The following is a 15,374-nucleotide window of genomic DNA, read 5'->3' on the forward strand; positions in this document are numbered from 1 at the left end:
TGTGTTGGGTGGATGCCACATATCTCACATAACCTCAGCGTAAATGTTATTTTTTTCTTTTTCAAATATTATTTGTACTATTATAGTTCATTGAAGAGGGATGTAACTTGTTTTCTCCATTTTTCTATTTCGATTATTTAGTGACATTTTTTTATTGCTTCAACCCTTGTTTTTATAATATGATTAAAAACAAGCTTGATTGGACAAATGATTTAGAACCTATACAGAACCTATACACATTCGTGCATGATTTAGATCCAAGTCTATGCTCCTGTTCAATAAATCTATTAAAAGTATTTGCAGGAGGTTTAAACCATGCGCCTGGGGTCTCTTGCTGCCTCTGTTTTAATCTGAAGGTTAGGGTCCCATGTTGACAAAACTGTTCCATACTTCTCCTGTATTGACCTGCTATTGGCTAAAGATTAACCTGAAAGTAATTACAAGCCAGGAATTTGATTGAACTAACCTCACGCTGAGAAGGTAAACTAAGTAAAGGTATGTTCACAACTTATCCAACTAAGGCTTCGTTCACATGCAATGTCTATTTTCTATTTTCTATTTTCTATTTTCGGTATGTCTTATGATCACGGTCTGTGCACTGAATATCCCGCCGCGTAATTACTGGCAGCGCGAGCCAGTTACTTATAGTAACTTATAGTAACTGGCTCGCGCTGCCAGTAATTACGCCGCGGGATATTCAGTGCACAGACCGTGATCATAAGACATACCGAAAATAGAAAATAGAAAATAGAAAATAGACATTGCATGTGAACGAAGCCTTAGACTGGTAGTAGTTGTGGCCCAAATGACCTGATTACGTAGATTCCCATGTCAAGATGATAAATCCCGTAGCCAACAGAACAAATGTTTGCTGCTGTTAGTATCATTTTGAATTATATGGACTTGGTGATGATCAAGGTTTGCATGTAGTGCAACAGGCAGTTTTGCACCCATTTTGTCATTTTACGTTTTTTATCGACAGTGGAGCAGCAAATATTTACAGTGCATTTATTTGTTGGCAAGTGACTATAAACTTCCTTCAGGGCTGGCTTACATGAAGACAGGCTAAGATCGAAGATATCATCAGACATATTCCCTTTTTTTCAACCAAATTCATACCATGCTTTCTGTTTGGATACAACTGGCTGTGAAGTAGAAATTGAAAACATGTCCATCATATCTGTCTGTTGAGGAGAGTAGTGTATCTGTCAGGAAAACTGCAGTGGTAAGAGTAGCTCAGGTGTCATGCCACTGTGTAATTAGGGTGTCTGTGGTATTGTGTGTGTCATGTGTGGGGCAGGTGGCTTTACTGGCTACTTGTGCCATAAAAGCCTCAGACAAATTGCTTAACAGTTAGACAGACGTAGTGAGCTTGTCATAGATATGAGTATGTCTTGTCTTTGAACTTGAAAGGGAAGTGGTGATGGTGACATTTTTAGTTAATAATGGGGTTGAAATGCACAGTTTGAATTAAATTGGTATTTTCTGTAGTATATAATTGGGAAATATTTTTTGACAAGAATGTATTTTTTAACTGTAATTATGATATTTAGTTTTCATTTATCACAATTTTCACTGATAAATCTTAGCTGACAGAATTTCGAGTGAAGTTATAGTTAAGTACCTGTGCGTGCTTCTTAACACTAGTTATAGATTTAATGGCATTTAACATTCCTCTGTGCCTGGCCAGGGGTACTTGTGTGTCCTTCTTAATCTAATTATAAGCTAGCAGCAATGCTGTGGTCAGCTTTTGCAGTAAAAAAAGCCATGTGTTTAAATCAATCCACCTGTGACATTCCTGTATAAGTTAACATACCTGCGACCACATTGTATTGAAAATGAACAAACCCAATTCACAGTCTGAAAATGTTTCAGAATAGCATGCTCAGCAAGCTCCATTGCACGATAAGCTGCCTTACAGTTTATGGAAATTTAGGCTTTTGTTTGATATACGTCAGTCTCCATTGTTGTTAAATATTTACTGACACAAATGAAATGAGCTATGCAGATCTGCCTGGTTGTGTTTACAATCCATGCAGGTGTACTAACCAGGAAAACAAAAAACCTCTCACCTTTACCTTGAAGGGACTTCATACATGTGACCGTCAATCGGCTCACACTGAGGCTGTGCTGTTTGCCGTCTGCCTTTGGATTAAGCAGGCTCTAGAGACAGACGTTGGCTTTCAAGGTGTTTTAAGGTATGAATGTTCATCTGTTTTGTTACACATAAGTAATTTAGAGGTTATGGTTGTAAGTATTATGTGTCTTTGTGGTGAGGTTTTGTTTATGGTGGCACTGCCTCCATAGGAACAACAGGTGATTACCTGCTCACTTTGGCTGGTAAGATGGTAGATGTTTACGCAGGGCTGGCCCGGTGAACAAAAGAGTTTATAATTTACCTTTAATTTCTTTCAAGTTTTATGTCTCCCAATTTATGCTTTATTGAAATGATGGCCAATACAAGAGTTGGTCCTGTAATTGTTTATCTACATAATGTGACAGCAACAATTGAAAACGTGCTGAATTTAAGATTAAAAGTGGTTGGCAGAAAATAGAAAGTTTGACTGATGATTGGGAAGTTCCACCTACAGCTCTATGTACCCATGTTAACCACAACACACCTGTAACATGTGTTAAGCATTGCTTGACATTAATTTAAAGATGATAAGCTGTGGACTGAAATAAGGAGTTGAACTGGAGGGGTTTTACCCACAGGCTTGCAGACATATTTTGTCAAACACAGGTGTTTAGCAGAAGTTGACATCAAAGACTTGTGCAGGGTTAGCTGTGGACAGATAGCAAGATGGCTGCCAGTGTCACCTGCAGCTTACATGCTGTGCTTATCACAATTATACTTTATGTAACTGGTGGGCACAGGCAAGTGACATTTAAGACTAAGAGAGAACTTCATATTTTTGCTTTTGAAAGAGTTGTGTGTTGGCATAGAGGAAGATGGCTGGTTAATGGTGAGAAACATGTACCGAGTAGCTTTTGAATGTCGTCTTTATTGTGGGATATGAAATGTCTTAAATTGAGCTTATGAGGATGCAAAAAATAGACAAGACCTACATTTTTCTAAATTTTTTTAAAATAGAAAACACTGTAATGGAATGTTAATCCAAACCATTACCATGGGTGTTTTATATCCTGATTCTATTGATACTGTGCAGGAGCAAAATGGTGTCAGTCTCTGCCAGTTTCAGTACATAACTTTTCAGTGTCATTGACGGTAGGATTGGCATTTAATTCAGCATTTTCTGTGACATGACCACTGATTGACCTCTGACTATTGTGTCACATGAAAGAAATAATGGACCAGTCATTACTTATGTTGACTCGGTCGATTATTGCAGGTTTATTTTGCCACCCTTATACAATTATGATCGACACCGGGGCTATCTGCTGCTAAGCACAAGCACATGTCTTGTACTCACATTTTCTGATGTCTCCCCCTTTTTTCGAAGATGCAGTGTAAAATATTCCCACGGAAAGCCAAACCCTGAATGGACATCACAACTGGTGACTTTCTGACATTTTGTCTTTCACTTATTTTGATAATATATGATTTTATGTGCACTATAAAAAAGTCATCCATTAACACATTTTATTTTTCCCATTGGCCTTTGAATGGGACAATTTAAAAAAAAAAATGCGCCTGATGGAATTTGCCTTCTTCATTACTTCAATTAATCACAATCTTTGGCATTCTTGTTCAGAAGCAATATTTAGTTTATTAAGGAATTCCTATGAATATTTCATAAGACCTTCATCAGGATTTCCAATGCATGGTGAATACTAATGTGCATGTTAAAGATTGCTGGCATGTTTCTTGTATGTTTTCAGTGGTAGAAGGTTTTTTTGCTTTATATGATGTGAAGTGTCTGGTATGGTCTCGTTCTACTTAAGTCATGTTGAAGAAAAAAATATAAGAAGAAGAATCACAATGATACTGATATTAAACACAGCTCTTTCACCACTTATCTGCTGTTTTTAATTTGAGATTTTGGTAGGGCGTAGCAGGGTGTGGTAGGGTAGAGGATTACCCCCGTGTTGACATTACGTCATATTGGTGTGAAAGATATACAACAGTTTTGATAATGCAAATGACATAAGGCTTTAGTAACAACATTGTGCAACCAAATACTACCTTCTCATAAATCCCAATCTGTGATCCTTATTTTATGGTTGGAGTAGAGCTGATATGTTATCTTCACAACAGGTGTATCGACACTGATCAAATAGGTAATAGTTTGCAGAGAGCTTTTCACTGCAAATAGAAAGGCAGATAACTTATTACTGTTATTGCCTCCTTTTTTATTATACCCATGTTGCTATTCACTTATAGTGAGGGGTTTAATCGTTTTATATTTTGCGTTTTTTGTATTTTCATTTTCTGTTTTGTTGAAGATTCAGAAAACAGGCTTTAGTGCACTTTCACTTTCACTTGCACTTTCAGTTTTTTTTTATCTTAATTACCCTTGTGTACCTGATCTTATGCAGTCAAAACACTGTGCTTTGGAGACTGTTGGTGAAGACTTGGGTTGTAAATTACACATATAATCTTTAGATTTGATGTTATTGTTATTATTGCGGGAATTACAGTTTAATATGATGGATATCTTTGTAAAATCTAATTGCTTTAACTTGGTAAAAAAGTTGGCCCTTTTAATTGTTCCTTTTTTAATTTGGCAATCTGAAAGCTCTCCACTTCTGTCTCTCGCCTTTCCTGGCTGCGATATCTTATGAACAGCTGCAGTTGTCTCTAAATAATGATATACATCCATTGCAAGCAGATTTTCAAAGTTTTTAACAACAGTTTGGAAGGTGATAATTTAATCTTGTTTCCTTAGAGCATAGATGCATGGAAAAATGTTATAGTACAATGCCTGCATGTGGAGTTTGCTATTTTCATTTGTAATTGTTATCCATGTTTTGTCAAGACAGTCCATCTTTGTTAGGCCCTGGGCTTTGGATTTGTACGTGTTCCGCAAGTGTCAACTTGCTTTCATAGGTAATCAATAGAAAGCTGTCATTGGAATGTGGATCAATAAGCATTACAGTAGACAGGCATGCACTTATTCGCGCAAATGTCTGCAATTTCATGTAATGGCACATTCTGATAGACCCATGTTTTTCTGTACTAGGTAAGTGATTGTGTAGGACAGTTTTTATAACTTCATTGAAAAGTGCGCGGACATATTCGTCGTTTGCTAGTTTAGGAGATGGTTCTTCATTAGTTTACCTTTAAATGAACAATGGTTACTATTAGATACATATTTCACACCATTCACTGTTTGTAGGTAGTTCATATTTATTGTACATTGCTGTTATTCATTGATTGTGCTAATGATTGCAAGCGGTGATATTTTTCATTGATGGTGCTTATAATTGTAAATTCCACAGCTATGCTCTTATTTAAAACAAGTGATGTTACTGGTGCTTATTTTCTTCTTTGTGTCAACTTTTTACCTGTTTCTTTAGGTAAACTTTATTGATGCTATTGATGGGAGCATGATGACCCGTCCACAGACTGGTGTCAAGTTAGGACGCTGCTAAATATAGCACCTGTTTTCACCTGTGCTTGGTGATTAAGACCATTGTTTTGATTAAACGTGTTGACCTATTGACCTTGACATTTTTCTAGAATGGTGCATTGTTGGTTTGATTCAAATTTATGGTTTGTGTGGATGTTTTGTATTGGTTTTTGTTCTGGACGATAAAACCTTAATTATTATAAAACATCAGTAGTATATTTTCTTTATTTAAAAAACATCTTTAACTGCCATGCTCTATTTTTCTTCTTTTTTTAATACAAAAATGTACTCTGCAAATACCCATTGCAATGATTTACTTCCCTTCCTTATGTAACACCCTGTTTTTAAAAGACATGGTAGATGACACCATTTGATTTATGAGGCACTCAGGGCTACAGCAAGTGGTATCAAAGGGTGAGCTCTTTTTTTTCTGAAAAAGTGGAACTTTTTATCACAACCTAAATCAAATTTTAACTCAGAGTGGACCTTTCTCATACCCCCTCCCCCTGCCTACCAACCTGTTACTGGTGATACATATATGAGGAAAACATCACAGACAAGCCTCTGACACCCAGGGTACAGTGAAATTAATCAGAGAATGCTCAAACAGGTTCTCCTTTAACCTGAGAAAACTCTGACACCGTATAGTACCAGCATTTGAGATATGGTGCACTCTCCGGCAGAGACAAAGATTACAAAATATTTATTGTATCGATGACATTGTCACTGACAGAAGTTAATTGAAAATGATGACTTTTTTACATGTGGCCTTAAAGCAGTAGGAGGTACAATTTTTTGGTAATCATTTTTTTTTTTCATTTTAGAAATGGGATGTATGTAGTAAACAGAATGGCCTTGTGTTTGGAAAGAGAGTAACATTCTTCTGCTTGGAATGCATTTTGCAATTTGAATATAACTCAAACAGCAGTTTTACATTCTTTGGCTTTATTGATGAGTTAAGGGTATCACCAGATATATCTCTTTCCTATATTGTAAGGAATTTTGATGGAATATCTATAAATGAATCAAACTTTGACATAAATTCCACAGCAGATGTTACTTGTTCTGCCATGAAATCACTTGTAATTTATTAATTTATGTAGGCAGATAGAATTATTATATGATGGTGCATATTTATCATTTCCATTCTTCTCAATAGATTGTTTTTTTTTTCAGCACAAGATAATTTAGATAACAGATAGGTGAATGCTACATGAAATAAAAAAAAAAAAAACAACAAAAAACACCATCATATTTAGATATATTATCTTTTATTTTTGCAGGACAACTTGAACGTGTTCTTGGAAGCTTGTGAAGAACAAGTTGGACTGAAAAATTCACAACTTTTCAACCCCAGTGAGCTTCAAGATTTGTCCACAAGAGCAATTGCTGAGTAAGTCAATATATATATTGTAATCATGATTGTAGATCAATAATATTACAATCTTATGGTCTTCACTCAAAGTTTCACCCTATTCTGGTAGTGTTCCGGAAGTTGTATGTCATTGGATTGGCTTTGTTCGGTGAACTGATCTTAATAAAATGCCCTAATAATATTGGACGAACAGAGTTTAGATCAGTTAGTTAGAATGAAAATGTGACTTTGGTTATAGGATGAAATGAACAGCATTCCATTCTTTATAGGATGTGCCATGGAAAATCCCTGACTTTTTTTTCGAATGACAATGTGACCTTGCTAAAAAGAAATAGCAGTCAAGTCTGAATGAGTTTGCTCAAGGTCCTTCAAAGGCAATAAGTTTCATTCGACCTGAGAAGAGAAAAAAAAGAAGAGATGGCTTATTGATAGAACAGGTTTTGATGTAGGTTTTCAAAGGCAACGAGTTTCATTTAAGTGAAAGTGACAGTCTCTTATTTCTGTTGAATTAGAAAGGCGACACCATATTGTTGCCGAGTGACTTTCATATTTTCACTTTTGATTTTGAATCAACTTTGAATTTGGTAGCTATAAAGAAATTGGTACCCATTAATTTGCCAGGCAGCTTATTTCTATACAATTGTCCTTGCTTCTCTCACAGGGTTGCAAAAGCTTGAAGTCGGGTTACATTTTCTTTTCTCTCTCGTATGGATTCCTTGTGGCTTCACTATCTGTGGAAAATTGTGTCACATGATACAGTTGTGTATGTTTTTGTTGGTTTCTTCCTCTAATGATGCTTCTACCTTGAATATTTTTTGATTGAGATATTATCACTTTCATCACAAATCAAATGAAACATTCAAAATTAGAAACTGTAGGTCAAAGTTTATATCAGATCCTGTATTAGAAGCATAGCACTATAAAGATTATTGTAACACTTGTACACAGCTGCGCACCTGCAATCTCTTGTTTCCAAGAGTGAAAAAGTTGCGATTATATCAATTTTTCACCTCGGGATAGTTGGGGCATGAAATTCTACAGCGACAAGTTTTACATCTGCATAACCAAGTTAAATACAAAGCATAAATGCTGTGTGGGAAAGTTACTTAATATACAAAAGAACAAATGTAGTGTTTGCCAATGATTCAGGAGTGATTACTGTATAGGGCCATAGTTCTGATGAATAACTGCACTGAAATGTCACTGTGAATCAAGTCTTTTTTTCCACACAAAAACACATTCTTTTTGGGAAGTACAGAAAGGCTGAACCCCAATGAATGTCAACCTCATAGCTTATATAAAATGGAGTAAAAAGGGGTTCTGTAATGCATTCTTCAAAAAAGGCTTTTGCACAGTAGCTTTTTGCACCTCATTTCAGAATCTATGCCTCATGTTTAATTCAACCATCATTACTGTGGAAGCATTTAGTGGGAGACTTGCAGTTTGGTGTGTAATACGATCTGCCTTTTACCTGGGCTACCTTTCTTTGAACAGGGGAGCTAAGTTTTGTTCAAACTCGAGGTGACATCGGGGTGAAGGCAGTAATCTAAAGACAAAGCTTACTTAGCAAACACACTGTATTTTTTCAACTTTATCATCGTTCGGTGCATTTTTTGTCAACAGTTTCCAATAATGACATTGATTGTCGATTTTTTAATGGCAAAGGGTTCAAAGATGGCGAAAATTCCATCGTACCTGTAAATTGTTTTGAGACTTTTCATTTTGAAGCGAACTTTGTAATATTACACTTTGGACAACAACAACCCGGTGACATAAACACAACAAGTTGATAGAATATGTGCATTCCTATGAAAATTATAGCTGAATTACACCCTTGCACTTGGTCGCACTGTGGCTTTTTCTTGTCCAATCCCAGTCAGGCTTGTAAATATTTTGACCGAGACCTAGAAGAGGGGGTTTGGTGCACTTGCATCAACTGTCCCCAATTACGTCAGCCAGGCATCATTTTATTATCTGGTCAGCGATCAACAGCTGACCGCTGGTATTTTTATCAACAGACATCCACTAACAAATATCACAAACACTGACCGATCAGATTGAGAATTTATCAGCCCCAGGCACTGAGGGTAGTGACTAAAGCTTTGAAGTACCATTCAAAAGTTATATATATGTATATAGGTAGGAGCTGGTAGGAGAGAATACCTAGCAAATCGGCTTAGGTGTTTACTCATGGGAAAAAATTCAAGAATCTTTACCCAGTAAACAGCACACCTTGACTGTCAAGCTTGAATGTCATTTCTTTTATGTTTGCTCTTCCCAAAAGCAATGTTGACCAGACTTGAATTACCTGCATCCTTGATTCAAGATCAGGACCCATGGTAACCCTCTCGAATGGTGTGTGCGTGTATGTGTGTGCGTGCGTGCGTGCATATGTGTATGTGTGAGAGAGAGAGAGAGAGAGAGAGAGAGAGACTTAAATGTACTTTTATATACATAAGATTACTAAAAAAAGTAATATTTTGAAAGCATTTTGTGTAGGTATAAAATTGTTTTTCAGCTATGTTGAACCAAGGTTACCTGAAAAAGAGGTTGTCAGAGAAAAGAAGCTACAAAATTTACAGTATGATAATCATTATTTGCCAAGCCTTTCAGTTATGATATGTCAGGGGAAATCATTAGCATACCTGTCTGTTTATCTTTTAAATTTATGTTAGGATGATTGCCACCTCATTCAACCTTCATGTTTCATATAATTGAATTTTGTCAGACCTTTTTTTTTCCTGAAAATTAAGATTAGAAGAAGGCGTCAAACAGGTTTTTTGGTTGCTCTCTCAAGAGGTGCAGGGTTTTTAAGAAAAATGATGGCTATTATGTGTAGGTCTAAAAGTGTGGATAAGATGAAGAAAGGATAAGGACATTACATGTTTGCATTTTTGGACGTAAAAATTTGCTCATTTATCTAACATCAGCTTCTAAATTGAACTTGCATTCCATTAAGTTAAGATTGGAATAAAAAGCAAATAAGATTGATATCTTTGAAGCATCAAAGTATATATTCATATTTGTCACTTGCTTTAGTCACATTGTTAATTAAAAGCAGAAAGAAAGATGGAAAGACTTGTGATTCTCTTAGTTGTTCCTTTGGCTATGCCTTTGTTTTCTTGTGTCAACACAGTGAAATATCAGTGGTACATAACTTCCTCATGTCTGGGCTTGGGCCTTTTTAAAGAACCAATATAGCAACATGCCCATTAGTCACTGTTAAGACCCATTTTAAATTGTCATATGTCACCTAAATATTTCGGATTGCTTGGTTTTGTGCTGTGGACCCTCATTAAGTAAATTGCAATCAGCCTAGTTTTATAAATGCACAAGTGTATGATGCCCAGATTGAAAAGATTTCATCGGCAGCTGATATGTGCTCATCTTCATTGTATGACGGATATAGTCTTGATTGTCATCAGATGTAGGTGAATGTGACACGAGGACTATCGTCCACATGATCAAATAGACCATAGCATCTAAATCTGTTCTTTGTATGCATGATTTGTTTGCACTGTAGCAATGGAGTCTGCACGAACACAGGCACAGCTGTGATGAAATATTATAACATCACTCAGGTTAATATTTAATGACTCAAAGAAAAATAAAAAAGAAGGCAGAAATTCAAGCGAAGCATGAAATAGACGACCTGTGATTACATTGAAACTGGCAAAGGTAGGTGTGACAGGAATGATGGTCACAGTGAGGGCGACATGGAGGCTTCGTGGATGCAGAAAAGACTAGGATATTTAGGATTTGTTAGAATCCTTGGTAGGATATGTTAGGATCCTCTGCAGGATATGTTAGGATCTTCTATAGGATATGTTAGGATCCTCTGCAGGATATGTCAGGATCCACTGTAGGATATGTTAGGATCTTCTGTAGGATTATGTTAGGATCCTCTGTAAGATATGTTAGAATAAGTTAGCATATGTAAGCATCCTCTCCTCTGTGTGTTGTGGTATGCATCTTTATTTTTTAAAAAGTTGTCCACCTTTTGTTGAAGGAGATATCTTTATTGCCTCCCTTTCTCTAAGTAAACAAATACATTTTTTATAAAGGGAGGTGAAGATCAGAAGGCCTGTAAGCTGTATTTAGAACTGTTTCTTTTGTGTACCACCCGATGGAATATTTTCCCTCTTTCCCTTAAGTAAACTACAAGAAAGAATTTTCGGAAAAATGTAGATTGGTACGCCTATAAGGAGTAAAAGAAGTCACAACCAACTTCTTGATGCTGCAGGTAAGTGGATGGTGTCCACCTCTTTCCCTAAGCCCTAAATACCTGTGTCATCTCTATGTTATGGTTTACTAGCCTTGACACATCAGACATCAGATAACAATTAAGCACCTGTATCATAACTGAGGGATGATGTGCTAAGTTAATTTGACATTGTATATTGAAGTGAAACAACTTGTCATATCAGATTTATACTGACCGTGAGAGTTTGTATTTTGTGGATGTCACCTGCAATTTTGTTGAAATGGATTGAGAGGATTACTAGTTTGCTGGAAAAAGTTTTGGTCCCAATTTGGTTTTAAAAAATTTTCTAATGAAAAGGGGACAACCTGTCTTTTTTTTTTTCTTTTCGTTTCTTCACATTGACTTCTAAAATGTGACATTATAAACAAACCTATAAGAAGAAAAATGTTAATCCTAATGTTTGTTGCTCAAATAGTCCCGTTTTTGCATTGGAACACCAGTTGATTTGTCAAGTCAGGATTGATGTGTTTATTATGTATGCTTAAAGCTGCTCACATCCTTAAGTTTACCAGTCTGTCAGGTTCAGATACCTTTTCATACCACTTTTCAGTATCTGTGATTGGCTACAGTATGTAACAGAAAACACATGATGGCATGGCTCTTTTCACTGTTCTCACCAACATCATTATAACATTAGCTGCTTAAACACATCTTTGCTTATATTTAACATGCTTACTTTAGACTTTTCTGTGCTCGTTACTCCAGTGAAACACCCTTTTTTTTTTGTGTTAATGAAGCAGATAAAAGTTTAACTTCTATGCCACTATTACTAAATCATTGATCACTATTAGACTTCATTGGACAAATAAAACCCTGTTGAACTGTTGAGAAACATTCCACTGCCATAAACTTTGGATGTTCCTCTTTCCAAGTACTTATCTCAAAATTTATGCTTGCACTTGGACAGCATATCTCGTAGGTAAGGCACTTCAACTTGATAGATGGTGGCCACTTCTCCATTTTTCTCAGGTGGCCAATTAAGGGAAAGGAGAAAAATGAATGACTTCTGTCAAACCAAAGCACTTGCAATATTGTAGTTAATTGAAGATACACCAGTGCTGGGTTGGGGTGTTGGTGAAAAAATTTGTGCGGTTGTATTAGCATAATAAAGGTGACATTATAATTACAGAGGAATTTTGCAACAAAAATATTGTGGTTATTACTGCCCAAATTCCATACATAACTTACTTTCATATTTTCAGGTGAATTCTTTTTATTAAAAAAAAAAAATTCCTCTTGCTTCTTAGAAGCACATATTTGTTGTTTTGTGTATTACCAACATTCCATTCTCTTGGGAAAGTATAATTAATCAGTTTTGTTCTAATTTAAGAAGCAATTTCCATAACTGTTATGGATTAAGATGTCCAATGTCTGCACGTAATTTGTTTAAATTCTTTTGAGCAAAAAATTGATGATGGAGGTATTTTTTAATAATGTCCTGTTGAGCACAAATCCCTAGTTGCTTTCACTAATCTTGTCACAAACTAACCTTAATGCCCAGTACAAGCGCTGATTAAAAAAGGTCGTTATCTTTTCCAAGGCCGTTCATGACATTGTGGCATCCATCTGTTACATTTTTTGTTAAAGGTTCAGTTGTCTACAAGAAAGTAAAAAAAAAATTGAGTTGAATAATTGCTGTTATTCATTAGATTGTAAAAGAAAAGAGACAAGTTTTAAGCATGTTGATGGGATGAGTCTTGTGTTTTATTTAATTGCAAACCATGTTTCATTTGCTGTGCATAATTACTGTATTTGTCCTTGCAAATGATTATAGAAAATATTACAACAGTTAACTACAGATTTCAGACACTTCATGTTCCAATTTATTTTTTCTCAAAGTGCATCATTATGGCTTCTTTCAAGAAGACAACAAATTAATGAACTACTAATAATGATATGAACTAGTAAATGATTTCAAGTAGAAGTCAGAATTTTTTTTTTGTAGTTAAGCCCACATTGCTTTGTAAATGACATTTAAAAAAAGCATTATTAATTAATTAAAGTTGTTTCTTATTCAGTGAATAATTATTGATTTAACCTTTTTTTTTTAATGTCAGTGAGGCCATCAGCATTTTTCTGTCTGTGCTTATGTTTTTTCTTTTTGCAAAATTAATATCCTGAAAAAATATCTGCATTACTGATTAACCTGCTACAGGGATATTATTTATGATGATGATATTTTCCCTGGAGAGGTCAGAGCATAAATGGTAGACATTTCTCATCAAACTGGTGACTTATGTTTAATATCCTGTTTGATTAAAATGTTAGTGTTTGTGGTCTTAGAAAGATTGTAGTAGGCGGTTCCAATCTTATCTTTGGTAGACAACTCAACTTCAGGGCTTATACATTGACACGCCCCGATGACCAAAGGCATGAAATAATTGTCATATCTCAGGTGGATCAGACTGACGTAGGTAGACATTTGGTGTAGTAAGGTGAGGGCATAGGGTGTACCAGATTATGGTAATCTCCCTGTAATTTTGAACAAATTTATTTTATTTATTTTTTTAAAGTAGATTATTTCTTCATGCCACATCAGAAAGTTTGATAGGAAATTTTGAATGGGGAGTTATGGTTTTTGTCAGAAAATGTATAATTTTGTGTAATTTAAACTATAAATTTTGGAAATAAGATAAAATGTTTGAAATTATTGAGCTATGCGCAATCAGGGAGCAAGTACCATAAACATCAGGATCAGATTGTAAAATGTTTTATTTTTTGGAGATTTTGGTAATATTTTTAAGGTTTAGTTATTTTAACAAGGTGAAAGAATATATGATTGTTATTTAAACAAATTTGAAAGAAAAAACGGCCTATGCAGGACACTGAATGTCACATTCAATGTATAACCTGCCACTATGCAGATGAGATTAAACAGTTCCCTCGCTGCACAGTGAGATTTCAATGTTCGTAATGTTGCATGATTTACACAGTGAACACATTTATATATGGAACAGAGGCATTAGCCTGGAAATAGTGCCATCAATCTGGTTCTTTTACATACCATCTTTGTGATATGTCATTAAAATGGCATTATAGGGCAGGCTGAAGGTGAATTTTTTGCATTATGCAATGGAATCTTGCTGGCAGATGGTGCAGTATTATTTTAGAAACTAGCTGTTTGGTTGCTGTCATGCGCATTATACTTGGAATTAGTTTGATCATTTTATTTAGCATACTTTGCTCCAAACACACACTTGCACAAAACGAGAGAGAGAGAGAGGGAGAAAGAGAGAATGTTCATTACCCAGTCAACATGTATATTTAAATCATTCACCAAGCGACATGAAGCCCTTCTCCTCCCCCCCCCCCATTTCCCCCCTGGCACCACAACATGACTTCTCAGGTAAAGAGGGTTTCAAAGAGAGTGTTTCCTTAGTATAAAAGTTCTGTGTATATTTAATCCTGATTGTGGTTGAGATAATTACAGGCTAATGAGAAGCTTTTCATTGTGGATAAGGTCATTTCATGGGTGAAGTGGGTTTAAGGTGTCTCCCATTACTCCTTGACTGTGAGGTCTAAGGTAAGAGCATTTGTTTTGACCATTAAGTGAAGATATTCATGTTACTTAGTGACTTTGGAATACATGACTGTCTCCTGTTCTCCGTCTGTTAGTGGTGTTAAGCTAGCCCACCCTAGGAAGAGGTGAGGGTTCTCATTTTGATGAAGAGGCTTTTAGGGGATTCTCATGTTTCCTGGTGCAATGATGTGCACATTTTTGGATAAAGGTAGATTAGAATATTTATTGCTGTACGAGATGAAGAAATTTAAGATAAGCTTTTATGGTCATTAGAGAAAATGGAATTGAATTAAGGTTTATGGGTGAAAATTTTGAAGAATGCTTTAGTAAAGATACGCCATTGAGGGGACAGCCAACATAAAAGCAATACCTGTCAAGTTATTTTATTTAAGATGTGTATTACATTGGTGTTGGTGGTGGAAAGGAGGGTATAAAGTGGAGAAGAGGTTCTGATCTATCTTTAACATAATGTGAACATGATGACATATTTTAGTTCAAGATCCTCTTACATGGCTGAGGATATGTGGAGGCCATCTCCAGGCTGTGTGAAATGTAACTGCCTGTGTAACACTGATAAAACAGGATAACGTCCCCAATCTTTTCTACATATCATCACATGACGACAACCTTCTCACCTTTGTCTAAACACCTGCAAACAGAGCATCATGTTTTGCTATCAAG

The 15,374-nt window shown here is 35.7% G+C and overlaps 1 protein-coding gene across 6 annotated transcripts in view; it reads left to right on the top strand.

The window, feature by feature from the left end:
* The window catches only part of LOC106154675 (uncharacterized), an 82,357-nt gene that overhangs the window by 28,718 nt on the left and 38,265 nt on the right, over positions 1–15,374 (top strand). For all 6 annotated transcript variants that reach the window (XM_087009809.1, XM_087009812.1, XM_087009810.1 and 3 more), the window contains exon 4: positions 6,818–6,927. In XM_087009809.1, the coding sequence (XP_086865935.1) occupies positions 6,818–6,927 (110 nt within the window). The remainder of the gene's footprint in view (positions 1–6,817; positions 6,928–15,374) is intronic.

Source organism: Lingula anatina, chromosome 3, assembly GCF_051362555.1.
Source record: "Lingula anatina isolate TDL-2025a chromosome 3, LinAna3.0, whole genome shotgun sequence".
Taxonomy (NCBI): domain Eukaryota; kingdom Metazoa; phylum Brachiopoda; class Lingulata; order Lingulida; family Lingulidae; genus Lingula; species Lingula anatina.